This window comes from Bombina bombina, chromosome 5 (genome assembly GCF_027579735.1).
Source record: "Bombina bombina isolate aBomBom1 chromosome 5, aBomBom1.pri, whole genome shotgun sequence".
Taxonomy (NCBI): Eukaryota; Metazoa; Chordata; class Amphibia; order Anura; family Bombinatoridae; genus Bombina; species Bombina bombina.
In genome coordinates this window covers 634,397,004-634,424,913 of record NC_069503.1, presented here as the reverse complement: position 1 = coordinate 634,424,913, position 27,910 = coordinate 634,397,004, and the positions used below count along the sequence as shown (strand labels likewise).

Here is a 27,910-nt window from a genome sequence, read left to right as displayed (position 1 = left end):
TTACGCCGGGGTTAGGTTCCAGAAGAAATGGTTGTAAATCGAAACCGTTGTAAATTGAAACCAACTTTATAATGTAAGTCAATGGGAAGTCAAGGAGTTAGGTTCCAGGCCCCTCTCAAAATTGTCATGAGTAACACCTAATACATTATTTTTAAAGCTTTGAAATGAAGACATTAAATGCTAAACAGCATTATAAACCTAATAAAATAATCACACAACACAGAATATATAATTAAACTAAGTTAAATGAACAAAAACATTTGCTAAACAGCATTATAAACCTAATAAAATAATCACACAACACAGACTTCACTTGTATTTTTCTGCAAACAGTTCTTTCTATGCATTCCAATCTGGACTGATTTATAGATAGGAAGTTCTTGTTCCTTTGAAATCTGCTCGATAGCTCAGGTCTGGTTAAACTGATTAATTTCAGATTGCTTGGCTTTGCTGCAACACAAGCGGACAGCTCCACCAACTGGCTATTTTAATAAATGCACTGCCTCTCAATGCTTTTCAATAGCAGTCACATGACTGGAAAAAAAGGTTGTTATTCTAAAACAGTGTAAATTGAACCGTTGTAAAACGAGGGCCACCTGTGTATGTATGTAGATAGATAGATAGATATATACCCACACAAAGGTAGGCTTGTTTTTTGTTTATTTTATAAACCCTTGAGTATATTTGCCCTATATACAGACGGAATATCAGTTTTACTTTAGAACACTAGCTGACATCAATATAAAAAAAAATCAGCAACATCAATTTCAACAGGCTTTTCAAGGCGATTGTATCTGGTCTGGTCACAGAATATACATTTTAAAAGGCATCTACAAATATATTTTGAACAATTATTATAGCAGTGCTTAACAGCTGATATTGACTATGCATACATAAACAAATTGATATCGATATCCCTTTTATGGCTCAATACACACACAATCGAGGGGTTAAAAATCACTGTTGTAGAACACACCACAGAGATGAATACTTTTAATTACCCACAGCATGTACAGTAGCAATCTAACCCCTTAGCTGAACATGACTAGTGTGGGTTAATGGGTGCAGTAAGCAATAGAAGGATTTGAAGATGGAAGATGTGGATGTGACCCTGCATCTCTATCCAAACAAAATATGAGAGCCAGAAGGGCATTTTAGGCCATTTTGTAGATATCAAATCCTTCATGTATTTGACAAGCTCCATAATCCTATGCTAAACAATAAACAAATGATAGGCATAATAATGTATCCAAAGCATAGATTAACCTTAGAATAATAGGTAGTGTATCTTTGTTAAAATATAAGAAAAAAAAAAAAAGACAAATACGTGGTTTACTTCTTGGGTTGAAAACATGCATATAGATACATACACAAAGTCCTTTCTGAGAGCACCAAATAGCACTAGTAGTGGGGTGCGAGGAGGGAACTGAGGCAAATACCTCTCCTATCCCAAACACATAACTCTGGTAACACTCACAAACTCATTCAAACTCAGCATAGAAAGTCTGGGTAGATGCACAAGTGTGTATTCAGTGTGCTTCCACAAGGATATTCAAAACTCTTACTGGCTTCGGGGAGATGAGAGCAAGGCAAACAAACACTGGATCCGGCCGGTTATTGCCCCTGTACGAGTACTCACTCTCCCGGCTCCAGAGCCGACATCCTCCTCCAGAAGCTGTAACGCTGCGTATAGTGGAGATGGTTATGTCACAGGATCCCAAAACGAGGCTACAGCAATCCTCCAATCACAGACCCAGAAAGCTGGACTGCTAAAGTGTAGCGGATCGGAGTCCCTGTACTCCGAGTAAATGTAGAAAAAAGAATATCCAAGGAATGTCAGTCCAGACTATTCATAAGTAAAAAAAATGATACTTTATTTATAATCCATTAAAAAGGAAACAGCAACAGGGTGTCGTATAGACCGTAATCATAGACCTAAATTTTACACACGTGTTACTTCTTAAAACAGTTTAAAAGCAATCTCATTGGTTGATGCTAACAAGCGTCCTAATAAACCCCGTATATGCAGACATGAATGAAGAGAACAAAGTTTTCCTCAAGAGCACCTATATAGAAAGCACAGGATGAAATGATCTGGGACAAAAATATAGTAATATAATGTGACAAATAAATGGTGTATCTAGTACTCCGCTCAAAACACTAATTTATGTAAACATATAGGACTCTATCTATATCCAAACATGCTCTGGAACATATTAAGGGATACACTCTTTTGTAGATGCATAACATAAGCGGTATTTTCACCAGTTAGCTACAGTACTGTATAATGTTACCCAATCCGGCAATGCTCAAACTAGCAAATGGCTGATGTGGTCATAATGCTCGGCATGTATAGTGCATAAGACGTTTCATAATATGATGTATACAAAATATGTGATGTAATATACAATATACAAAAAATACAAAAAGATACAAAAAACGCAGCAGTAATATAACATAACATCTTGTGATGATGAATAGTGCTGCCACCAGCATAATGCGTTAAACATTGATAACCTACACACTCAAACGATCTATAAAATATAGATACATGAGTGCTATGGGATAAACAGTGCCAGTGGTATGCACTACATATTCATTTGAGAATCTGGTATATATCAACAGCAAAATAAGTATAATCTATATAATTGCAGTGATGGTAGAGGTTATTGTAGAACAGGTAGGATAATACGTGCCAGTTATTTATAATATCGAACTCTGAATTTAATCCAATATTAACCAGGGTATTGAGCTTATGGATCCAGTATATTTCTTGGTGACACAGAATTTGAAACTTGTTGCCTCCTCTTGGTGGCCTTGCTATTAGTTCAATTGCTTGCCACCTAAACGTACTTGTATTAACTTCATGGACCTCAATGTACATTCAATGAGGTAGATAATGAATTTACTCTTACAGTTGACACAGCCCCTAGTAACATAGAATTGAGGGGGTTAAGGGAATGGAATATATCCGTAACATGTACATGGTCACAAGACTTACAGGACCTTTTGCCGCACCTAAATGTACCTTTGAATCGCAACCAGGAACTGCCTGATCTATCTGCCTTCAAAAGGCTTGGGTACAGAATATTCCCCAAAGAGGAGTTCTTCTTGTACACAAACCTACAGCCCTGTCGTACCCTATCCCTGAGTTGTTTGTCCCCCATGAGAATAGGCAAATTGCTTTGGATGGCTACTACGGGCATGCAAAAGGGCATTGCCCGCAATGGGCTTCCTGTAAAGACTTGAATGCATTTGATTACAATATCCCCTTCCAGGATAATATCTAAGAAATTAATCTCAGTATTATGCCACTCAAATGTAAAATGTCAGTCCTACTCTGGTGAGCTAAGGAAATTTTGAGGCAAAATATCTTCCATTTTACGTAGAGATGTTCAGGTGATATTTTAATGTCAGCTCTCAAGTGATTTAGCATATGAGTATTATGTCTCTTTAAAAAGGGACACTAAACCCAATTTTTTTTCTTTCATGATTCAGTTAAGAGCATGCAATTTTTAGCAACTTTCTAATTTACTCCTATTATCAATTTTTCTTCGTTCTCTTGCTATCTTTATTTAAAAAGCAAGGATGTGATGGATAGGAGCTGGCCCATTTTTAATTGAGAACCTGGGTTATGCTTGCTTATTGGTGGGTAAATGTAAGCCTCCAATAAGCAAGTGCTATCCATGGTGCTAAACCTAAAATGGGCTGGCTGCTAAGATTCACATTCCTACTTTTAAAAATAAAGATAGCAAGAGAAGGAAGAAAAATGGATAATAGGAGTAAATTAGAAAGTTGATTAAAATGTCATGCTCTATCTGAATAATGAAAGAAAAAATTTGGGTTCAGTGTCCCTTTAAGATAATCTACAAAATCTCAGGCCATATCACTGCTTAATGTCCAAATTATCAGGATATCATCAATGTACCTCACACACTAAGTTATGTCAGACACATATTGATTAGCAGATCCATAGCCGTGAAACCGCTCCCAACACCTCACAAATAGGTTGGTGTAGGGGGGGGGGCAAACTTCACCCCCATAGCGGTTCCACGTCTCTGGAGATAAAATTTACCAGAGAACATGGAAAAAAAAATTGTGCTTTAGTAAAAACCTGATAACTAATCAGAAAATCCCATACTTCCAAGGACAAATTCATATATAAAACCAAGAAAAATGCCACTGCCTCCAGACCAAAATTGTGTGGGATTGAGGAATACAATTAGATGGCATCAACTGTCATCCAACTGTATCCCTCTTCCCATAGAGTACATTCCAATTTGGATAGGGTATGCGTGGTATCACTGAGATAGCTGGGAAGATTTAATCACAAAGGGCTGAAGAAATTGATCCACCCAATTTGAGAGGGGTTCAATGAGAGAACCTATACCCGCAACTATAGGTCTCCCTTTTGACATTCTCTAGAGCCTTATGCACCTTAGGAAGGTGGTGAAAATTGGTATAATGGGATTATCGACCAGCAGATATTTAATTGTCTTCTGATCAATTATACTATATATTTCTACACCATCATCCACAAGGTGTTTGAGCTGAATTTTGTAATTCTCAGTTGAATCCCTATTTAGGGGGTAATAGGTGTCTATATCCCCAAGCTGTCTAAGGGCCTCATCTATATAGAATTGTCTATCCATCATGACCATGGTGCCTCCCTTGTCTGAATGTTTTACCACAATATTGGGATTATTCTGTAGTCTGGACATTGCTTCCCTCTCTCCTGAGTCAAATTAGAGAGTTGAATACAAGTATCTGTTGAGAGATCTTTAAGATCCTCCACTACCCTTTCATGTAAAACTTCCAATGATTTGCCCTTGGTATGTATATAGACTGTGTTTCTTGATTGATTCTAATCTTAGTGACAATAAAAAAAAAGTTTATTAAAAAAAAAAAAAAAAAAAAAGGTTGTTACGTAAAAGGCACATGAAGCCCAAACATTTTCTTTCATGATTCAGATACAGCATACAAATTTAAAATATCTAATTTGCTTTGTTCTTTTTGTATCCTTTGTTTAAAATGATACCTAGGTAGGCTCAGGAGCTGGGAGCTAGCTGCTGATTGGTGGTTGCACATATATGCTTAGTCATTGGTTTACTGATGTGTTCAGCTAGTTGCTGCATCTTCAATAAAGGAAATCAAGAGAATGAAGCATAATTGAAAATAGAAGAAATTGGAAAGTTGCTTCAAATTACATGCCCTGTCTGTATCAAGAAATATTTTTGGGGGATTTTATGTCCCTTTAAGTTATAACAATCTAGAATTTAAACAAAATACCACTAAAGATGTTCACATTTAAATAGACATTAAATGAACAGTCTACTTGAAAATGTTTATGTTTTAAAACGATAGATAATCCCTTTATTACCCATTGCCCAGTTTTACATTACCATCACAGTTATATTAATATACTTTTTTACCTCTGTGATTACCTTCTATCTCAGTGCTTTTTACAAACTTGACTTTTAGCCAATCAGTCCTGGTTCCTGCACAACTCCACAGGAGTGAGCAATGTTATCTATATGGCACACATGAAGTAGCACTACCTGGCTGTGAAAAGCTAATAAAATGCACTGTGATACCAGGTGGCCTGCATGCGCTTAGAAATAGGCAGAGATTTAGAGGTTATAAAGTATATTAATATAAACAATGTTGGTTGTGCAAAGCTGGGGGAATAGCTAGTAAACGCATTTTCTATTTTTTTTTAAACAATAAAAAACAAACAAGTAGATTGTCCCTTCAAACAAATATACCATGCATATAAAAGGGGTTGATTAATGAAAGCCTTCAGCAGACTTCACACCCCTTACAACTGGAGGTTCTCACAAGAGAACCTGCAGTCCGTATTTAACAAGCAGCGCTGCTTTCCTAACCTTTCGCCACCTCTTAGTTGGCGAATTTCAATCTCCCTGGTCTCGTCTGACCAGGGACATTGACAGCTCCTGCCCGCGCGTGATTGGTTGTGTGCGGGCAGGGGGCGGGATTGAACGCGAGTGCAAAATAGCGCTTGTGTAGAAATGCTGAATTCCCGGCAGCAGAATTCAGCCCACCAGAGTAGGCGAATGTGCGCCCTTGTCCGCCGCAGCTTGATAAATCGACCCCAAAAAGCACTATTTAAAACAAGTTAAAGAGACATTGTACACTAGATTTGTCTTCGCACAAATGTTTTTAAGATGATGAATTTATATAGCCCATCTGGGAGTGTTTTTGTAACAATGTATAGTTTTGCTTATTGTTAATAATATTGTGCTTATTTTCAGACTCTTAACCAAGCTCCAAAGCATCAAATGTATACTGAAGTCTACAGATTTCTGCTTGCTCCTGTTTGTGTAATGGGTCTTTTCATATGCGGGGGGGGGGGGGGGGGGGGAGGAGATATTGCATCTGTTTTTCTGGCTTTCTCAGCCCCTTTCACTGGCTGTCCCAACCTTACCTCAACAATAGTGCAAAACAGGGAGCTTTTAAGCAAGTTTTTAAAAAGGTTTCATTCTGGATTTTTAGATCAGTATCTGTGCATATTATTCTTTATGTTAGGGTCTATTACATGCAGTTATATGAAAAGTGGTGTATATACTGTCCATTTAAAAGATAGATAGATAGATAGATAAACACACACCTAAAAGTAAGTGTTTTACAAACATTAATATAAAAATAAATGGATCAACCACTATAATCCATATAAAAAAATAAAATTAAAAAAAACACAACATTTTTAGATAACAAAAAAGTACTTTAAATTTTCCTTAAAGAAAGGCAGCCACTAGAATAGAAGTTAGTAAATCCAAAATAATTGGCTTCCCTGAAACCATTTACATAAAAAGGCTTTAGATAGATTAGCTATAGACACAAATCTACATAGCCAGTATTTATGACACCAAATAAATCTGCACAAGCAACTATTTAACAAACACGAAAGCAGCCACAGCAACAAGGGCCTAACCACAACAAATATGCCTTTAATTACTGTACAAAAAGAAAGGCAAGGAAAGGACACAAGGCAAGTCTTGTACTACTTGTCAAACAATGAATACAAATCAGTAAGTTAACAATAAAAGTAATAGCAATGCCTCTAGGTGCAGGTCAGGGAAATAGTAAAAACACAAAAAGGATATAAACTGCTTTTTTTCCCACAGAATTAGATATTTTATACATGTGGCCACGTTACTCTGAAGACCACAAAGCATCAGGTTAGCAGAAGAAGATTACCAAAAACCAAGTAAAAAAAATAAATAAATACTATTTGTGTAGTGCAATTCAGCTCCAGATCCAGGGACCAACATGGGTCAGTGAGACTTAAAATTCTGTTTATGTAGTGGAGACTGAAAGAGGGTGATGAACAGAGAGAAATGAACAAGTAAAATTAATAAGACACACAGGTCACCCCAAAGTAATCTAGAAAACCTGGAAAGTGGAAAATGCCAGAGTACATCTTTATGATGGTGTCTCATGGTCCACAATTATTGGGGCTGTATTATGCCTTATATACAGGACTGATTTTGCTTCTTGCCCTCAGTTTTCATCCCATTCCTCAACTTTCATTGTGTCCCATATATTGTGGCTGGAGAAAAGGTGGTGCAGATGTAATAGACCACTCACTGTTATAAAAAAACTCTTTGTGCCAGGCTGCCAACCAATACTATATCTAGGGGAACTGCCTACTGCATATATGACAAGGCCTCCTGTAAATTCCTAGCCCTATGGCACCTCATCAGCACTGTCATCTTCCACCAACTGCAGCCATCAAAGTTCAGAATGGACCACAGAGATGCTGCTAGCAGACCACTTGAGCGGACCCCAGGTACTGAAGTATATTCTCTACCATCTTCAATGTCCTTAGTGCAGACGAGCAGATCAGTACAGCTGAAGGTAATAATGCAACAGTTTTTTTTTTTATAAATAAAATGTGTTTTGGGGGGGGATTAAAGATAGCTTTCAGTTAAAGATACATTATAATCCAATGGTTATTTGTCCTGTGTATTCATGGCTACAATGCTTATTTATTTTTTGGGACATTAATTCCATTAGGCCATTCACAATATCCTGCTTTCTCAGATGCTTCTGTAAGATATTTATCACATATTCTTGGTTTTGTAGTTCTCAAAACTAAATTTGTATCTGCAGAAGTAGCATGACTTATTCACAGCAAAAAAAGTTCTAAAATAAACATTTGAGAAATAAAAGAGCAGAAACCCAATTTTTCTTATTTTATGGTTCAGATAGAATACAATTGCAATACATACAATTTTAAACAATTTTCCAGTTTACTTCTATTATCAAATGTGTTCATTCTTTTGGTATCATTTGTTGAAGGAGCAGCAATGCACTACTGGGAGCAGCCACCAATTAGCAGCTATCTCCCTGTAGAGCATTACTGCTCCTGAGCCTACTTAGGTAGGATTCAGAAAGAACATGCAATTCTTAACAATTTTCCAATCTAATTCTCTTCTCAAATTTGCTTCATTCTCTTGGTATCTATTGTTGAAACGCATAGATAGGTAAGTTCTGAAGCAAAGCACTATTGTGAGCTAGCCGTTTGTCACGGTCTCACCCAATGTGTTCAGTTAGGCCCCAGTAGAGCTCTGCTTCAACAAATGATACCAAGAGAATGAAGCAGATTGCATCCCTTTAAGGTCTATTTCTCTTTATTTTACAACAATTTTTCTGTGAAGAAGGAGCATGTTATTTCTGCAGACACGAAGTCAGTTTTGAGAACTACAAAACCAATAATATGTGATAATATCTTCAAGATAGAAAAGTTACCCAAAATAATCTGACAGAAATCTCTGGGAGAGCATGATATTGTGAAAGGATTAATGGAATTAAAGGGACATTAAACCCAAACATTTTCTTTCATGATTCAGACAGATAATACAATTTTAAACAACATTCCAATTTACTTCTATTATCTAATTTGCTTTATTCTTTAGATATCCTTTGTTAAAGAAATAGCAATGCACATAGGTTAGCCAATCACATGAGGCATCTATGTGCAGCCACCAATCAGAAGCTACTGAGCCTATCTAGATATGCACTTCAGGAAAGAATATCAAGAGAATATAGCAAATTAGATAATAGAAGTAAATTAGAAAGTAATTTAAAATGGCACTCTATTTGAATATGAAAGAAAAAAATGTGGCTTTAATTTCCCTTTAAATATTAGAGTACCTTGCTATATCATTAAAAACGAATCTATATTTCAGGATGAATAACATTTTATATATAAAATTTATTTTTTAAATCATTGATTTTTATCCACCATAGTTTAACATCCCTTTAAGATCAGTTTAGTAAACCAGCCAGCTAGGACCTCAGAATGGTTTAGAACCACAGATATAGCTGGCATGTTAACCTTGGACAGGACAAATCTGCTATCTGCCAGCAGTAAAATTCTCCCTAGCTGTGCAATGCAGAGACTCATTCTGCACATCCCTGGGATGTTACAAATGACACTTCAAGATTACAGATGCTGCTTTGGTAAAACAGTTTGATGCAATTTTGCCATCTCTAGATCTGATGACAACCTCTATGAATCAAATATTTTGTTATTAAAATTATAATTTAAAAAATTAGGATGAATTGTTGTAGACTGTAGGGTGCTAGTAACAAAAATATTTCTTTAGGGTGTTAATATATTTGAAACTCTACCTGGCCCAATAAAAAAAAATGTTATACTCTAAATAAAAACTACTGTACATGCAAAAGGAGCAGCAGTATTCAGTTCCTCCATTTTATTCATTAACATTTATGTTATCAGTGTAATCAAATTAAACAGAAATCTGTGCTCTAACGGTAGATGAAGAGCAAAAGTTCACTCCACTCCCATAATGCACAATAACTTCATTGAACAGAGCGTTAATTGCAGGAAGATAAAAAAGCAGCGCTTTACCTATGACCTTGTAAACTCAAACTCCTTTTATAATCATCTAATTCTAACCTATCACAGACTGCAGTGAAGTGTCCATGCTTTGGATATGCTGTTTGCTTATGCATTGTTTGAACAGCAACTGTTGCTAATAAAGCCATATGTGCACAAGGCTCAACCATTTTACAATTTATATATTAACAACAATACAAATTAATTCAAATGTAAAAGTGAGTGCAAACATAAAACCTATTAAATTAGCTGAGATTAACTTTTCAATGGGACAAAAATTCTCATTTCTAAAAAGGGAGATAGGGTTAAAGAGGATATACTCTGAGTAGGAACCATCCTATATATACAAACTATTATCTTGTGTTTATTCTAAGTTCAAAGTTCCTCTCAATGTACAATTAAACAGTGTACAGTATTTGTGATTAGATGCACCTGAAATTCATACATCAACTTAATTTTCTCTCTATACCTATGAGACAAGGACTCCATTTCTGTAATATAAAGTTAGGAAGGTGAAAATGTTATGAAATAAAAAATACACTGTGTAATACAAAAAAGGTCACTAAAATATTTTAAAACACATTATGTTCAAGAAAATGGTGTGACCAATCAAGGATATTTACACTATTAGGGAACATAAAACTGAAGAAATAGAACTAATGCTTTTAAAAAATTGTTGTCACAATATTGCTTCCTATAACTATGTATGTACCCCCAAAAATGGATTAAACACGTATCTTGTACGGAACACTGTTGCTGAGCCAATCACAACTGGCATATGTGCGTAACCAATCACCAACGATGTTCGCCTCTGGACCAGTAGTGCACTGAAGCTCCACAGTTAAAATTGGATTATGTGTTTAACACCTTTGCAGGGGTTAAAAACGCAAAGCTATAGGCAAACAACAGAAATATTTACTAAGAAATCAATGCAGAGGTGTAATCAATCCATAAAGTAAGTTTTAGTCAGTCCCTAGACATAAATTATACATACATAATATATATGCAGAGATTAAAGAGATTTGTATAATAAATCTAACATACTCATTCAATGTAATATACTCTAAATTCGCCACACACAAAAAAAAAAATCTGTGATCACAGTGACAAAACTTCAAAAATAGATCTTTACATATACTGAGTGAACATATATACCCATGGTTACCTTAACCATTTATTTGAATCCATACTAAAAAAAGATGCACCAAATATATGCAAGATAATATATGATGCTAAATATATTATGTGCAGCATTATCTTGTGAAAATAATCCCTACATTATACAAGGAGATGCATCCTTTGCTATTGTAATTCTCTTTACATAATACAGATACTCTGAATTCTGAAATGTAATATTATAATAGTGGCAATTAAAGTCATGTGAATATAATACCAGGTTATAGATCAGTTTTTTCATCCAAGTGCCTTAAATTTACTGTAAATTTGGTTTCCCCTTGTTTTACATTTACTTGTTATACCAGCTGTAGAGTTTAAAATATATGCATATATTTTGGTATTGCATATATTTTGGTATATGAAATAGCGTTTCCTGTTAATTGAAGCCAAAATCCAATTAAATAGGCTGACCTTGCAGGGAGAGCAGACCTCATTAGCTTATATCCGTATACTTACACAAAACTCTCCTTATCTCACTGTACACAGTAAGACCAATATTGAAAGAGAACAAATGAAATGAACATTTTAGTACCGTTCTGTCTAACCCCCATTGAAAGTGTAGCTGTTCTATAACCAATACTTAAAGGGAAATTAAACACTTTTGAGATGGTAATATAAAATGATAAATCGAATACATAAAAATAAAAAAAAAAAACACACGCACTACAATATACTGTAGTTTCATTATTTATTTTGCCCCCTTTTCCTGTAATTTCATTCTAAAATTGTGAGCTTTTTAGCTCCTTTTAAAAATGGAAGTGCAGAAGAATGTTACAATTTCACACAGCCATTGGCTGGACACTCTAGTTACCTATTTATAACTGTCCCTAATTGGCCACAGCATAGAAGGTAACCTAAGTTACAACATGGCAGCTCCCATTGTTTTATAGACACTAAAACATTACTTATTTTGTCAATATTTAAACAAATAATGGAACTTTAAAAAAAAAAAAATACATCTACATCTTATTCTCAGACTAAGCTCATCTTTGAAGGCATCATTCTATCTAGCATTTATTAAGTGTATAATGTCCCTTTAAGTATTTAAATTTTCAGTATAGGCAAGGATACAACAGGCAACATCACTTTTTTATAATGTCAAAATAAAGGCAAAGGAGCAAACTGTAAACAATTTAACACTCTCCAGCAGGTACAATGGATAATTTGGAACACATTAGGAGGGGGGGGGGGATCCCAGTACATTTAAGACATTTTTGTTCATTATAAATACAAACACCTTTCAAAAATTCTATTTTTGTAAAGGAATGAGGGGCCAGGTGTTTTCCAGATTATACTGATTGCAATCATTTAATTGTATTTGGCTTCTGTACTAAATTCTCTGTAGCTGTTGATAAATATCTCAAGCATTCCTTTATTTGATGAAACAAACAGAAATTCTGCATTGTCTTCTATTCCACATATACATATGTCAATGTGCAAAGGTAATTGTGTACATCCTATACAAAGCCTATCTTCATTCTTCAATATTGCTCATGAACATGAGTGTGAAGTTCAAAAGTGAGCTTGGTAAACAGTGACGTCAGGAATTATCTGACCTTTAAACCTTAGAGCAGTGGTCCCCAGGTAGTGTTGCCTAGGTCAGGGTATGGGGCAATAACCCCCCTCTACAGCTTACAGAACACTGACAGATGTGTCAGTGGATAGTCTCACAAACATCAAAGTGCAGGTAACCCCATGGGAAACACTAGTTATAAAACATTAGCAAATCATGCAAGAACCCAGGGAGTATTGTACTTACCGGCAAGTCCACACTCACATCTGTTCCATCCAACAGCAGCACCCTGCAAGTCAGCACCGATTTGCTGTCCCCTGCTGCTGGAATATGAACTGTGGCTCCTCCACTGACCACTTGGACTGGCAGCATGGGCTGGTGGTGGTACAGCCCACCAGCAGCAGCACCACCACCTGTTGACCTCATGACTACGGGTCCTCCATCCCTCTCATCTCTCCCCCGGGCTCCAACACCACGAGCACCGGCTACTGCTGCTGCTCTTGCCCCGTGCCTCTGCATCGACCGTCGGCCAAAGGTCCTTCGTAGGAACCGAAGCATCATCCTTCACCACCTCCTCGCTGCTTTTTCCTCCTCCCTCTTTATCCCTCTCCTCCTCTTCCTGGATAATAAAGCTCAGGGCTTCTATATACTAAAGCCCAAGAGCTACCTGTACCGCAATATGATATAGTGTCAAATGATCAGGGAGAACAGAACTAGCACTGCCTCTGCCAGAGTCACACAGTGTTAATCAATAGAGCTACAATTCCCAAGACTCAGATCCCAGCTCCTGCTTAGTGTATGGTTTTCAGTAATCCCATGAAGAGTATGAACCTATTGTAAAATACTCCAACGTGTAAAATTAAGGAAAAAGCACAATAATGAAACTGAGCACTTCCAAGCGGATAAAGTTGTATTTTCTAGTAGTTTCAGGAAGCAGATCCTCAGACTAAAGTTAAAAACAAAAATAAAGTCCTTTTTTCCCTTATTCTCCAGATGTGATAAGGTATTTGCTTATAGGAGCTGTGTACTGGTGCCTACTGCTGTATATCCTTTACTGTCAGAAACACAGACAGCTCAGGCACATAGAGCACTTAGGCGTCCTCGTCTCTCTCCGCAAGTCAAAAGCTACTGCCTCTTCTTATTACACAGGAGAGGGAGGAGGAGAAGTGCAGGGTTGGGGATAGGCAGGAATACCAACTCTGTCACCCCGCCTGGCTGCAAAATCCAACATGATGACTACAATGCTAATTGCTGTTTATTGAGACTATTCCATAGGTTGCTGTATGATCATCACTTGCAGCACAAGTATTAGCAAATAACAAACAGGAATTATCTGCTGCAGGGCAATGCTTCCTTTTCACCTTATCTCGCTTTCTGATCCTGCAAAGAAAATGTACTGTAATTCCTTGCTTGCTGGTAGTGCAGGTGAGTAGTTTTTATTCCTTCGCTTTCTATGGAGGGTTTCTGCTTCTCTCTGTTATGCACTTGTTGGATCAAGTAGCTTCCTCCTCTTCTTGCAAACTGAACTGACACAGAGGCATTGGTTTGTTTAGTTGCCTCCTCCCTTACTCCCCCTCCTCCTTTTCTGTGTCGTTTTCTTTGCTTTTTTACAAAGTCTCCTCCCTCTAGTGTAGTTTGGCTGATCTCCCAACTATTCTATTGACAAGGCAACAGCAGGTGTATTAACCCTATCAGCACTCTATTTTAAAAAAAACTATAAAGGTGTTAATATGGTTGATAAAATGACTAATAAAGGGTGCATAATTTGAGTTTAGAGTTCTAAATTATTTTCTCAGCCATATAGCTTTGTTTTACTTCAAAATTACTTCATAATTACATTGAGGGCTACCAGCAATCCTGCAACCACATATTTTATACATTTTATATTATATTTATACGTGTGTAACTGTAGCTGTACACAGGGGCTTTATACATGTGTAACTGTAACTGAACACACATATTTTATACATGTGTAACTGTAGCTGTGCACACATATTTTATACATGTGTAACTGTAGCTGTACACACAGGTTTTATACATGTGTAACTGTAGCTGTACACACAGGCTTTATACATGTGTAACTGTACACACATATTTTATACATGTGTAACTGTAGCTGTGCACACATATTTTATACATGTGTAACTGTAGCTGTGCACAGGGACTTTATACATGTGTAACTGTAGCTGTACACAGGAGCTTTATACAAGTGTAACTGTAGCTGTACACACAGGCTTTATACATGTGTAACTGTAGCTGTACACACAGGTTTTATCCTTGTGTAACTGTAGCTGTACACAGGTTTTATACTTGTGTAACTGTATCTGTACACAGGTTTTATACTTGTGTAACTGTAGCTGTACACAGGAGCTTTATACATGTGTAACTGTAGCTGTACACAGGTTTTATACTTGTGTAACTGTAGCTGTACACAGGTTTTATACTTGTGTAACTGTAGCTGTACACAGGGGCTTTATACATGTGTAACTGTAGCTGTACACACAGGTTTTATACTTGTGTAACTGTATCTGTACACAGGTTTTATACTTGTGTAACTGTAGCTGTACACAGGGGCTTTATACATGTGTAACAGTAGCTGCACACACAGGTTTTATACTTGTGTAACTGTAGCTGTACACAGGGGCTTTATACATGTGTAACTGTAGCTGTACACAGGGGCTTTATACATGTGTAACTGTAGCTGTACACAGGGGCTTTATACATGTGTAACTGTAGCTGTACACACAGGGTTTATACATGTGTAACTGTAGCTGTACACACAGGTTTTATGCTTGTGTAACTGTAGCTGTACACAGGTTTTATACTTGTGTAACTGTAGCTGTACACAGGTTTTATACTTGTGTAACTGTAGCTGTACACAGGAGCTTTATACACGTGTAACTGTAGCTGTACACAGGTTTTATACTTGTGTAACTGTAGCTGTACACAGGTTTTATACTTGTGTAACTGTAGCTGTTCACAGGGGCTTTATACATGTGTAACTGTAGCTGTACACACAGGTTTTATACTTGTGTAACTGTAGCTGTACACAGGTTTTATACTTGTGTAACTGTAGCTGTACACAGGGGCTTTATACATGTGTAACAGTAGCTGCACACACAGGTTTTATACTTGTGTAACTGTAGCTGTACACAGGGGCTTTATACATGTGTAACTGTAGCTGTACACAGGGGCTTTATACATGTGTAACTGTAGCTGTACACACAGGGTTTATACATGTGTAACTGTAGCTGTACACACAGATTTTATACATTTGTAACTGTAGCTGTACACACAGGCATTATACATGTGTAACTGTAGCTGTACACAGGGGCTTTATACATGTGTAACTGTAGCTGTACACAGGGGCATTATACACGTGTAACTGTAGCTGTACACAGGGGCTTTATACATGTGCAACTGTAGCTGTACACACAGGGTTTATACATGTGTAACTGTAGCTGTACACACAGATTTTATACATGTGTAACTGTAGCTGTACACACAGGTTTTATACATGTGTAACTGTAGCTGTACACAGGTTTTATACTTGTGTAACTAGCTGTATACAGGGGCTTTATACATGTGTAACTGTAGCTGTATACAGGTTTTATACTTGTGTAACTGTAGCTGTACACAGGGGCTTTATACATGTGTAACTGTAGCTGCACACACAGGTTTTATACATGTGTAACTGTAGCTGTACACACAGGCTTTATACATGTGTAACTGTAGCTGTACACAGGGGCTTTATACACGTGTAACTGTAGCTGTACACACAGGGTTTATACACGTGTAACTGCAGCTGTACACACAGGCTTTATACACGTGTAACTGTAGCTGTACACACAGGCTTTATACACGTGTAACTGTAGCTGTACACACAGGTTTTATACATGTGTAACTGTAGCTGTACACAGGGGTTTTATACATGTGTAACTGTAGCTGTACACACAGGCTTTATACATGTGTAACTGTAGCTGTACACACAGGTTTTATACATGTGTAACTGTAGCTGTACACAGGGGTTTTATACATGTGTAACTGTAGCTGTACACACAGGCTTTATACATGTGTAACTGTAGCTGTACACAGGGGTTTTATACATGTGTAACTGTAGCTGTACACACAGGCTTTATACATGTGTAACTGCAGCTGTACACACAGGTTTTATACATGTGTAACTGTAGCTGTACACACAGGCTTTATACATGTGCAACTGTAGCTGTACACACAGGATTTATACATGTGTAACTGTAGCTGTACACACATGTTTTATACATGTGTAACTGCAGCTGTACACAGGTTTTATATATGTGTAACTGTAGCTGTACACACAGGTGTCATACATGTGCAACTGTAGCTGTACACAGAGGCATTATACATGTGTAACTGTAGCTGTACACACAGGCTTTATACATGTGTAACTGTAGCTGTACACAGGGGTTTTATACATGTGTAACTGTAGCTGTACACAGGGGTTTTATACATGTGTAACTGTAGCTGTACACACAGGCTTTATACATGTGTAACTGTAGCTGTACACACAGGCTTTATACCGGTGTAACTGTAGCTGTACACAGGTTTTATACATCTGTAAAAAACTAATGACTTAGGTCACCAGAGGGCGCTCAATATTCACCACATATAAGATTGTATATACATATTAACAACCCAAACTCGCAACAATAGTATCTGCTTAGACAAAACTAAATAACCCAACAATCATACAATAACAAATATTGGGAATGGAAAGGGGAACCTCATTAAATGGTGTTTGATTCAATGTCCATATGTGGTTTTTCACAGTTTCTAATATGAATTCCTTAAAGTCCTGAAGATCCAGGTCGGTCCCAGATGCCTGATGAAACGGCCAGGAGGGCCGAGAAACGCGTAGCAATATTTTAACCTGTACTAATTTGATTATGTGCTTGTCAACCCTGTGCAATAAAAGTTTTAAGTTGGTTTTAATATAACTTGAGCCTGGAGTTTGAATACGAGCATACCACTACCAGACAGTCTATCATATCGTAAGGCCGTCAAAACCAGGGAAGAGCCAGAGAGAGCCAGCTGGTCAGCGCTGAGTGCCAGCCCGCTTCCACAAGCACACTGGTGTGCTGTGCCAAAGTGTGAGTACCCTGTGTACGAAATTTTTGGAGTGTGTGCTGACTTTATACTGATTGATACACACATTTGTGCGCCTCTCTTTTTTTCTCATCATCTTTTTATACATGTGTAGCTGTACACACAGGTTTTATACATGTGTAACTGTACACACAGACTTTATACATGTGTAACTGTAGCTTTACACAGGTTTTATACATGTGTAACTGTAGCTGTACACAGGTTTTATACATGTGTAACTGTAGCTGTACACAGGTTTTATACATGTGTAACTGTAGCTGTACACAGGCGCTTTATACATGTGTAACTGTAGCTGTACACACGGGTTTTATACATGTGTTACTGTGGCTGTACACAGGGATTTTATACATGTGTAACTGTAGCTTTATACGCAGGCATTATACATATGTAACTGTAGCTGTACACAGGATTTATACATGTGTAACTGTAGCTGTACACAGGATTTATACATGTGTAACTGTAGCTGTACACACAGGATTTATACATGTGTAATTGTAGCTGTACACAGGGGCTTTATACATGTGTAACTGTAGCCGTACACACAGGATTTATACATGTGTAACTGTAGCTGTACACAGGGTCTTTATACATGTGTAACTGTAGCTGTACACAGGGGCTTTATACATGTGTAACTGTAGCTGTACACAGGATTTATACATGTGTAACTGTAGCTGTACACATGTGTAACTGTAGCTGTACACACAGGTTTTATACATGTGTAACTGTAGCTGTACACACAGGCTTTATACATGTGTAACTAGCTGTACACACAGGTTTTATACATGTATAACTGCAGCTGTACACACAGGTTTTATACATGTGTAACTGTAGCTGTACACACAGGCTTTATACATGTGTAACTGCAGCTGTACACACAGGCTTTATACATGTGTAACTGTAGCTGTACACACAGGCTTTATACATGTGTAACTGCAGCTGTACACACAGGCTTTATACATGTGTAACTGCAGCTGTACACACAGGTTTTATACATGTGTAACTGTAGCTGTACACACAGGCTTTATACATGTGTAACTGTAGCTGTACACACAGGCTTTATACATGTGTAACTGTAGCTGTACACACAGGCTTTATACATGTGTAACTGTAGCTGTACACACAGGCTTTATACATGTGTAACTGTAGCTGTACACACAGGGGCTTTATACATGTGTAACTGTAGCTGTACACAGGGGCTTTATACATGTGTAACTGTAGCCGTACACACAGGATTTATACATGTGTAACTGTAGCTGTACACAGGGTCTTTATACATGTGTAACTGTAGCTGTACACAGGGGCTTTATACATGTGTAACTGTAGCTGTACACAGGATTTATACATGTGTAACTGTAGCTGTACACATGTGTAACTGTAGCTGTACACACAGGTTTTATACATGTGTAACTGTAGCTGTACACACAGGCTTTATACATGTGTAACTAGCTGTACACACAGGTTTTATACATGTATAACTGCAGCTGTACACACAGGTTTTATACATGTGTAACTGTAGCTGTACACACAGGCTTTATACATGTGTAACTGCAGCTGTACACACAGGCTTTATACATGTGTAACTGTAGCTGTACACACAGGCTTTATACATGTGTAACTGCAGCTGTACACACAGGCTTTATACATGTGTAACTGCAGCTGTACACACAGGTTTTATACATGTGTAACTGTAGCTGTACACACAGGCTTTATACATGTGTAACTGTAGCTGTACACACAGGCTTTATACATGTGTAACTGTAGCTGTACACACAGGCTTTATACATGTGTAACTGTAGCTGTACACACAGGCTTTATACATGTGTAACTGTAGCTGTACACACAGGGGCTTTATACATGTGTAACTGTAGCTGTACACAGGGGCTTTATACATGTGTAACTGTAGCTGTACACACAGGCTTTATACATGTGTAACTGTAGCTGTACACACAGGCTTTATACATGTGTAACTGTAGCTGTACACACAGGCTTTATACATGTGTAACTGTAGCTGTACACACAGGTTTTATACATGTGTAACTGTAGCTGTACACACAGGCTTTATACATGTGTAACTGTAGCTGTACACACAGGCTTTATACATGTGTAACTGTAGCTGTACACACAGGCTTTATACATGTGTAACTGTAGCTGTATACGCAGGCATTATCAGGGCCGCCATCAGGGGGTGACAGGGGTGACTACTGTCAGGGGCCCAATGGGCTAGGGAGGCCCCATGAGGCAAGAACTTAAAAAAAAAAAAAATTAAATTTTGACAGCCACCAGTGGGTACTACAGCAGAGTGCTAATTGAGCATGGGAAATGTTATTACAAGGAGTAAAGTATTAGCATTTGAGAGGATTTCTGAGTGTGCACAGTGTGAGACAGACTTGGCACTTTGTTTGTAGAGTGTTTGCCTGAGTCAGACGGCTGATCACTTTCATTTGCAGAGGAATTAGGAATTACTTAGCAAATGTTTTTTATTTCTTTGTGCAATTTAAGATTGTAACTTCAGTGTGGTAGTAGTTGTATGGTGGGGCCAGGGGTCCATAAAAACACATTTTTTAGCAGCAGTGTATTTATGATTATTTGACAATTTCTGTAGAAATTCTATATTTAAAACCATGCAGAAATGTTTCCTCCTCAATACACAAATGATATATATTACATTACAGTTTACTGCCCCTTTATGCAAGGACTTTCCAGATACAAGGAGGCATTTTATCTAAGATTTTTACATCTGCATAACATGTTATACTCTCAGACTAAGATTGCTCAGTGTTGGAAATGAGAAAGGTTAACTTAAAACTGTTCTGTTTACTCTACAGCTGACTTAATTTCGAAATGCATACCAACAAGCTTAAATCCTGCATTTAACCAGATCTAATGGTATGAGTACCACAGCTTATGGTTCCACCAAGACCATATAGAGTACAGCATTTTCAAAATCCACAAGTACAGCTGACAGATGGGAACATTTGTACACTATATTTGAAGTGGTGCTCTTGGTTGGGGAAAATATCAAACAAACATATGTCAACCTTTTAAAAGTACTTTTCTTCATCTAGCCATCTACCCAGATCATTAATGTACAATTTTGAATTCACAGAATTGCACATTTACAAATATGATTCTTTAAAAAGTGATCTCTTAATTTCTGCATTTTTTTTATCATGCATGTCAAACACTGTTGATTTAGGGGATGCAAGGTGCATAAATGTTTCCTCCTGTGAGTGTTTTTTTGTGGGTGTCTGTGTTTATGTCTTTGTGCTTTGGTTTGTGTCTCTATGAGTATGTATGTATATTTTTTTTCTGTTGGTATCTCTGTGAGGGTGGGTGTGTATGTCTTTGTGCATTTTTTGTGGATGTCTGTGAGGGTGTGTGCATATGTCTTTGAGCTTTTTCTATGGGTGTCTCTGTGAGGGTGGGCGTGTGTTTGTCTTTGTGTATTTTCTCTGGATGCCTCTGTGAGGGTGGGTGTGTATGTCTGTGTTTTCTGTGGATGTCTCTGTGAGGGTGTGTGTATGTATGTCTGTGTTTTCTGTGGATGTCTCTGTGAGGGTGTGTATTTTCTGTGGGTGTCTCTGTGAGGGTGTGTGTATGTCTTTGTGTGTTTTCTGTGGATGTCTCAGTGAAGGTGTGTATGTATGTCTTTCTGTGTTTTCTGTGGGTGTCTCTGTGTGTGTGTATGTCTTTGTCTGTTTTCTGAGGTGTTGGTGTTTCCTTGGGTGTATGTGCAAGTTTGAGTTTGTGTGTGTGTGTGTGTCCATTGTCTGTTCCTTTTTAGGACATTTTGACCTTACTACTGATTATTCACATCTTTCTACAGACTTTGAGACTAATGAGACCTTTCCGGAAATCACCAATCTACCATTTAACCTTTAAATTATTGTTAAGGCAGTTCAGGGCCATTCCTTTCAGCCACTGCATGCTGTTGTCATCATTTAGTTGGCATCTTCCTTTACAAAAAGATAATCAGAACTCCATATTTTGTTTTCTAAATCTCCTTTTTTTTACAAAAGTAGTTTACCTCATTACTTGTCAGGTCAATGTAAACAAGTGCTAAGTGTCTGTTTGGGTGTCTGTGTCTGAGTTTCTTTGGTGTTTGCTAGAGTGTCTATATGTGAATTCTTATCTGTGAGTGTGTGTGTGTGTGTGTTTCAGTGTATGTTACTACCTTTACAACATTTACAAGTTTAAATAGACACTTAAGAATAAAGTGCATATACGTTTTAGTCACTTGGTCAAAAATTGCACATGTCAAAGGAGGGGGGGGGGCCCTGATCAATGGTTAAGTCAGGGGCCCCAAAATTTCTAGTGGCAGCCCTGGGCATTATAGATGTGTAACTGTAGCTGTACACACAGGCTTTATACATGTGTAACTGTAGCTGTACACACAGGCTTTATACATGTTTAACTGTAGCTGTACACAGGCTTTATACATGTTTAACTGTAGCTGTACACACAGGCTTTATACATGTGTAACTGTAGCTGTACACGCAGGTTTTATACATGTGTAACTGTAGCTGTACACACAGGCTTTATACATGTGTAACTGTAGCTGTACACACAGGCTTTATGCATGTGTAACTATAGCTGTATACGCAGGCATTATACATGTGTAACTGTAGCTGTACATACAGGGGTTTTATACACGTGTAACTGTAGCTGTACACACAGGCTTTATACATGTCTAACTGTAGCTGTACACAGGGGCTTTATACATGTGTAACTGTAGCTGTACACAGGGGCTTTATACATGTGTAACTGTAGGTGTACACGCAGGCTTTATACATGTGTAACTGTAGCTGTACACACAGGCTTTATACATGTGTAACTGTAGCTGTACACACAGGCATTATACATGTGTAACTTTAGCTGTACACACAGGTTTTATACATGTGTAACTGTAGCTGAACCCACTGGCTTTTTACACATGTAACTGTAGCTGTACACACATGCATTATACATGTCTAACTGTAGCTGCACACACAGGCTTTATACATGTGTAACTGTAGCTGTACACGCAGGTTTTATACATGTGTAACTGTAGCTGTACACACAGGCTTTATACATGTGTAACTGTAGCTGTACACACAGGCTTTATGCATGTGTAACTATAGCTGTATACGCAGGCATTATACATGTGTAACTGTAGCTGTACATACAGGGGTTTTATACACGTGTAACTGTAGCTGTACACACAGGCTTTATACATCTCTAACTGTAGCTGTACACAGGGGCTTTATACATGTGTAACTGTAGCTGTACACAGGGGCTTTATACATGTGTAACTGTAGGTGTACACGCAGGCTTTATACATGTGTAACTGTAGCTGTACACACAGGCTTTATACATGTGTAACTGTAGCTGTACACACAGGCATTATACATGTGTAACTTTAGCTGTACACACAGGTTTTATACATGTGTAACTGTAGCTGAACCCACTGGCTTTTTACACATGTAACTGTAGCTGTACACACATGCATTATACATGTCTAACTGTAGCTGCACACACAGGCTTTATACATGTGTAACTGTAGCTGTACACAGGGGCTTTATACATGTGTAACTGTAGCTGTACACACAGGCTTTATACATGTGTAACTGTAGCTGTACACACATGCTTTATACATGTGTAACTGTAGCTGTACACACAGGCTTTATACATGTGTAACTGTAGCTGTACACAGGTGTTTTATACATGTGTAACTGTAGCTGTACACAGGTGTTTTATACATCTGTAACTGTAGCTGTACACAGGGGCTTAATACATGTGTAACTGTAGCTGTACACACAGGCTTTATACATGTGTAACTGTAGCTGTACACAGGGGCTTTATACATGTATAACTGTAGCTGTACACAGGGGCTTTATACATGTGTAACTGTAGCTGTACACAGGGGTTTTATACATGTGTAACTGTAGCTGTACACACAGGCTTTATACATGTGTAACTGTAGCTGTACACACAGGCTTTATATATGTGTAACTGTAGCTGTACACAGGTTTTATACATGTGTAACTGTAGCTGTACACACAGGTTTTATACATGTGTAACTGTAGCTGTACACAGGTTTTTTTTTTACATGTGTAACTGTAGCTGTACACACAGGTTTTATACATGTGTAACTGTAGCTGTACACAGGTTTTTTTTTTACACGTGTAATTGTAGCTGTACACAGCTGTTTTATACATGTGTAAATGTAGCTGTACACAGGGGCTTTATACATGTGTAACTGTAGCTGTACACAGGCATTATACATGTGTAACTGTAGCTGTACACAGGGCATTTATACATCTATAACTGGAGTTTTACATATGGGTTTTAAGAGACCCTGTCAATGGCAACTGTACAGGCACACAGCACAGCCTCAAAGGGACAGCTAACAACACACACTCACGGAGTCTTAAAGGTACAGTCACACACAACCCACACAGCCTTTAAAATGACAATTTGTACCACATGCACATTCTTAAAGAGATGGATCCCAGTAAGCATACACAACGCACAACACAAAGCCTTGAAGGGATGATCAGTGTTAAAGGGACATGCGTACAAATCCACACATAGGCCATATATCACCACATACCCTCCAGGCACGCAAACATGCAGGGCACACAACCTTAAAGGAACAGCTTACAACATGTCCAGTCTTTAAGTGGCAGACACACAGTGTTATTAGCACACCCAAATGTACAGAGCCTTAAAGGGACATGAAATCCAAATTTTTTTTTCATGATCCATATAGAGAGGGATATTTATCAAGCTGTCAACCAAAAATACGCTGGAATTCTGCAGCATAATTGTGGCGAGCCTGATTCAACCTAATTATCAAAGCCTACAGACCGTCAAAAATTGAAATTTGTGACGTAACATACGATCCGCCGGTCTCAATCCGACACAGATCCATGCTTACTTCATTACAAATTCGGCACTATCTGACAACTTTTGCAAGTTATCAAATTTCTAACAGGTACGCTTGCCACTATTCTGGCCCAGCGTATCTGGTTTTCGATCCGCCACCCTGGAGGCCGCGGATGCCATAGGAATCAATGGGAGTCTGAAAGCAGCGAAAGCTTATGTTCGATGCTGCCAGATATCCCATTGATTTCTATGGTAGAAAACCAGTAAAGTTTACACCTAACACCCTAACATAACCCCCGAGTTCAAACACCCCTAATCTGCCACCCCGACATTGCCGCTACCTAAATAAAATTTATTAACCCTTATTCCGCCGCTTCCGGACCCCGCTGCAACTAAATAAATATATTAACCCCTTTCCCGCCGCTCCCGGAGCCCACCGCAACTAAATAAATGTATTAACCCCTATCCCGCCGCAACAGTAATGAGCTTATTAACCACTGGCCTCCCACATCACTACCACTAACTAAACCTATTAACCCCTAAACCGCCAGCCCCCCACATCGCCATATACTAAATTAAGCTATTAACCCCTAAACCTAACAACCTGCTAACTTTACATTAAATAATAACTCATCCGTATCTTATAATAAATTAAAACTTACCTTTAGAATTAAAATAAACTATATTAAACTATTAATTAACCTACCCTAACTATTATACTAAAATGGATGGATGAAGATAGAAGATGCCGCCTGGATGAAGACTTCTGCCTGCTTGGATGAAGACTTCGGCCCTCTTTGATGAAGACTTCTTCACTGAGGACTTCTGCCACTTGGATGAGGATGGATGTCCGGTCTTTGAAAACTGTAAGTGGATCGTCAGTGGTTAGTGTTAGGTTTTTAAGGGTTTATTGGGTGGGTTTTAATTTTAGGTTAGGGACTTTGGACAGTAAAAGAGCTAAATGCCCTTTAAGGGCATAGCCCATACAAATGCCCTTTTCAGGGCAATGGGGAGCTTAGGTTTTTTAGATAGGGTTTTATTTGGGGGGGGTATGCTGTGTGGGTGGTGGGTTTTACTGTTGGCTGGGTGTTTGTATTTTATTTTTACAGGTAAAAGAGCTGATTTCTTTGGGGCAATGCCCCGCAAAAAGGCCCTTTTAAGGGCCATTGGTAGTTTAGTGTAGACTAGGGGTTTATTTATTTTGGGGAGTCTTTTTTATTTTTATAGGGCTCTTAGATTAGATGTAATTCTTTTTTATTTTTCAAACTGTGGTTTTTTTTATTTTTTGTAACTTAGTGTTTTTTATTTTTTGTAACTAAGTGATTTTTATTTTTTGTAACTTAGTTGTTATTTTTTTGTAATTTAGTAATTTTTTATAATAGATTTAAATAACATGAGTAGAGTTATGTTTTTAAATATGTAATATAGTTAATTTAATTGTTAGTTTAATGTAATTTTAGTATAATAATTAGGTTAATTAATAGTTTAATATAATTTTAGTATAATAGGGTAGCTTAATTAATAGTTTAATATAGATTAATGTGATTTTAGTATAATAGTTAGATAGTTTTATATAGTTTTATATAGTTTAGTGGCGGTGTTTAGTAACAGGGTATAAATAAAGTTGGGAAAAAGCTGTATAGCAGCAAGATCGATGACTGTTAACAACAGTTCGATGCTCATCGCCCCGTACTTGGTGCATGGCTTTTTGACTGCTTTTTTTTATAAATATGGAGCTTGTATTCAGGTTTTCTCAGCAGTTTGTGCCTGTACAGTTGCTATTGACAGGGTTCCTTAAAATCCCAGGTATAAAACCCCAGTGTACACAGCTACAGCTTGTAATTCACCCTGCTGACTACTCAAGTCTAACCTTTCTACAGATCTTTTCTTTAACCTATAACAAATGCAAAATAATGCACTTTTTTATCAACATAATGACCATGGCTAGCCTTCTTGTCTCCAGACTAAAACCCAAATTGGCTCCTTCAAATAAGGCAATTGGTGGGTGGGATTTGGCTATTGAAAACGAAATGCCGCAAAAATGATATTAACCCCTTTTTGTCAGAACTTATTTGTTACATCAAAACAAAGTTCTGATGTAAACAAATAAGTAAAGAATTGAAATCACGTGATCGTACATGCAAAAGCGTGATTTCAATAATGGCATCGGGCTGGGGGGAGTGCCTATCACGCCCTCCTGTACACGATCCCAGTTAGGAAGCCATAACTGCTTCAGTAAAGCAGAACGGCCAGGACGTTCCATGCCGTCCTAACGGCTCTAAAGCCCAGCACAGTTAGGACGGCATGGAACATCCTAGCGGCGGGAAGGGGTTAATTTGTATTAAAAACATTAAGACTTGGCTGATATGTTCTATAGCAACACAACAGAAATGTCTTGTAATTACAAGGTGCTTACTGTTCCTTTCATTTCAGTTTTTTTTTCTATCAAAGTAATAGGAGACTGAGCTAGTTGATGCCACAGGAAGTGAAACCGTTCCCAAATCTCATGTTACCTGTTTTACAAAATCCTAAATATTGTGAAATTCTGTATTTTTTTTTAAGGAAATCACTTCTTATATGAAATCTTTTAATCACAGGTTAAATCAAGGATCTGTAGCGTAATTGTTTAATTTTTAAAGTAACAGGAAGTGGTATCTATTAAAATACAAATGCAGCAAAGAAAAAAAAATAACAAAAAACAACTTGACTGTCCCTTTAATGTTTATATGAATTACATTTTTAATTGTAATAGTTTCCATATTTTGTCATGACCTAAGAATAGGCCAATATATACTTTATCATATGCTAATGATCTAAAATGAAAAAGGGACGCTATAAAGCAAACATTTTTGCACTAGTGTCTATTTCTAGCTATATGTTAAACCCCCTCAAAGTCCTTGCAGCCACTGAGCAGGACATGGTTGGTGATTGGTGACTATGACCTAGATTTGGAGTTTGGTGTTAGCCGTGAAAACCAGCGTTAGAGGCTCCTAACGCTGGTTTTAGGCTACCGCCGGTATTTGGAGTCACTCAAAATAGGGTCTAACGCTCACTTTTCAGCCGCAACTTTTCCATACCGCAGATCCCCTTACGTCAATTGCGTATCCTATCTTTTCAATGGGATCTTTCTAACTCCGGTATTTAGAGTCGTGGCTGAAGTGAGCGTTAGAAATCTAACAACAAAACTCCAGCCGCAGGAAAAAAGTCAGTAGTTAAGAGCTTTCTGGGCTAATGCCGGTTTATAAAGCTCTTAACTACTGTACTCTAAAGTACACTAACACCCATAAACTACCTATGTACCCCCCCTAAACCGAGGTCCCCCC

At 37.7% G+C, this 27,910-nt stretch overlaps 1 protein-coding gene across 1 annotated transcript in view; it reads right to left on the bottom strand.

Annotated features, from left to right (window-relative positions):
* EPB41L4B (erythrocyte membrane protein band 4.1 like 4B) overlaps window positions 1–14,075 on the bottom strand; it is a 433,805-nt gene extending 419,730 nt beyond the window's left edge. The window contains exon 1 of the mRNA XM_053714600.1: window positions 12,822–14,075. Within this exon, the coding sequence (XP_053570575.1) occupies window positions 12,822–13,136 (315 nt within the window). The 5' untranslated portion in view covers window positions 13,137–14,075. The remainder of the gene's footprint in view (window positions 1–12,821) is intronic.
* Between the last annotated feature and the right edge of the window lie 13,835 nt (window positions 14,076–27,910).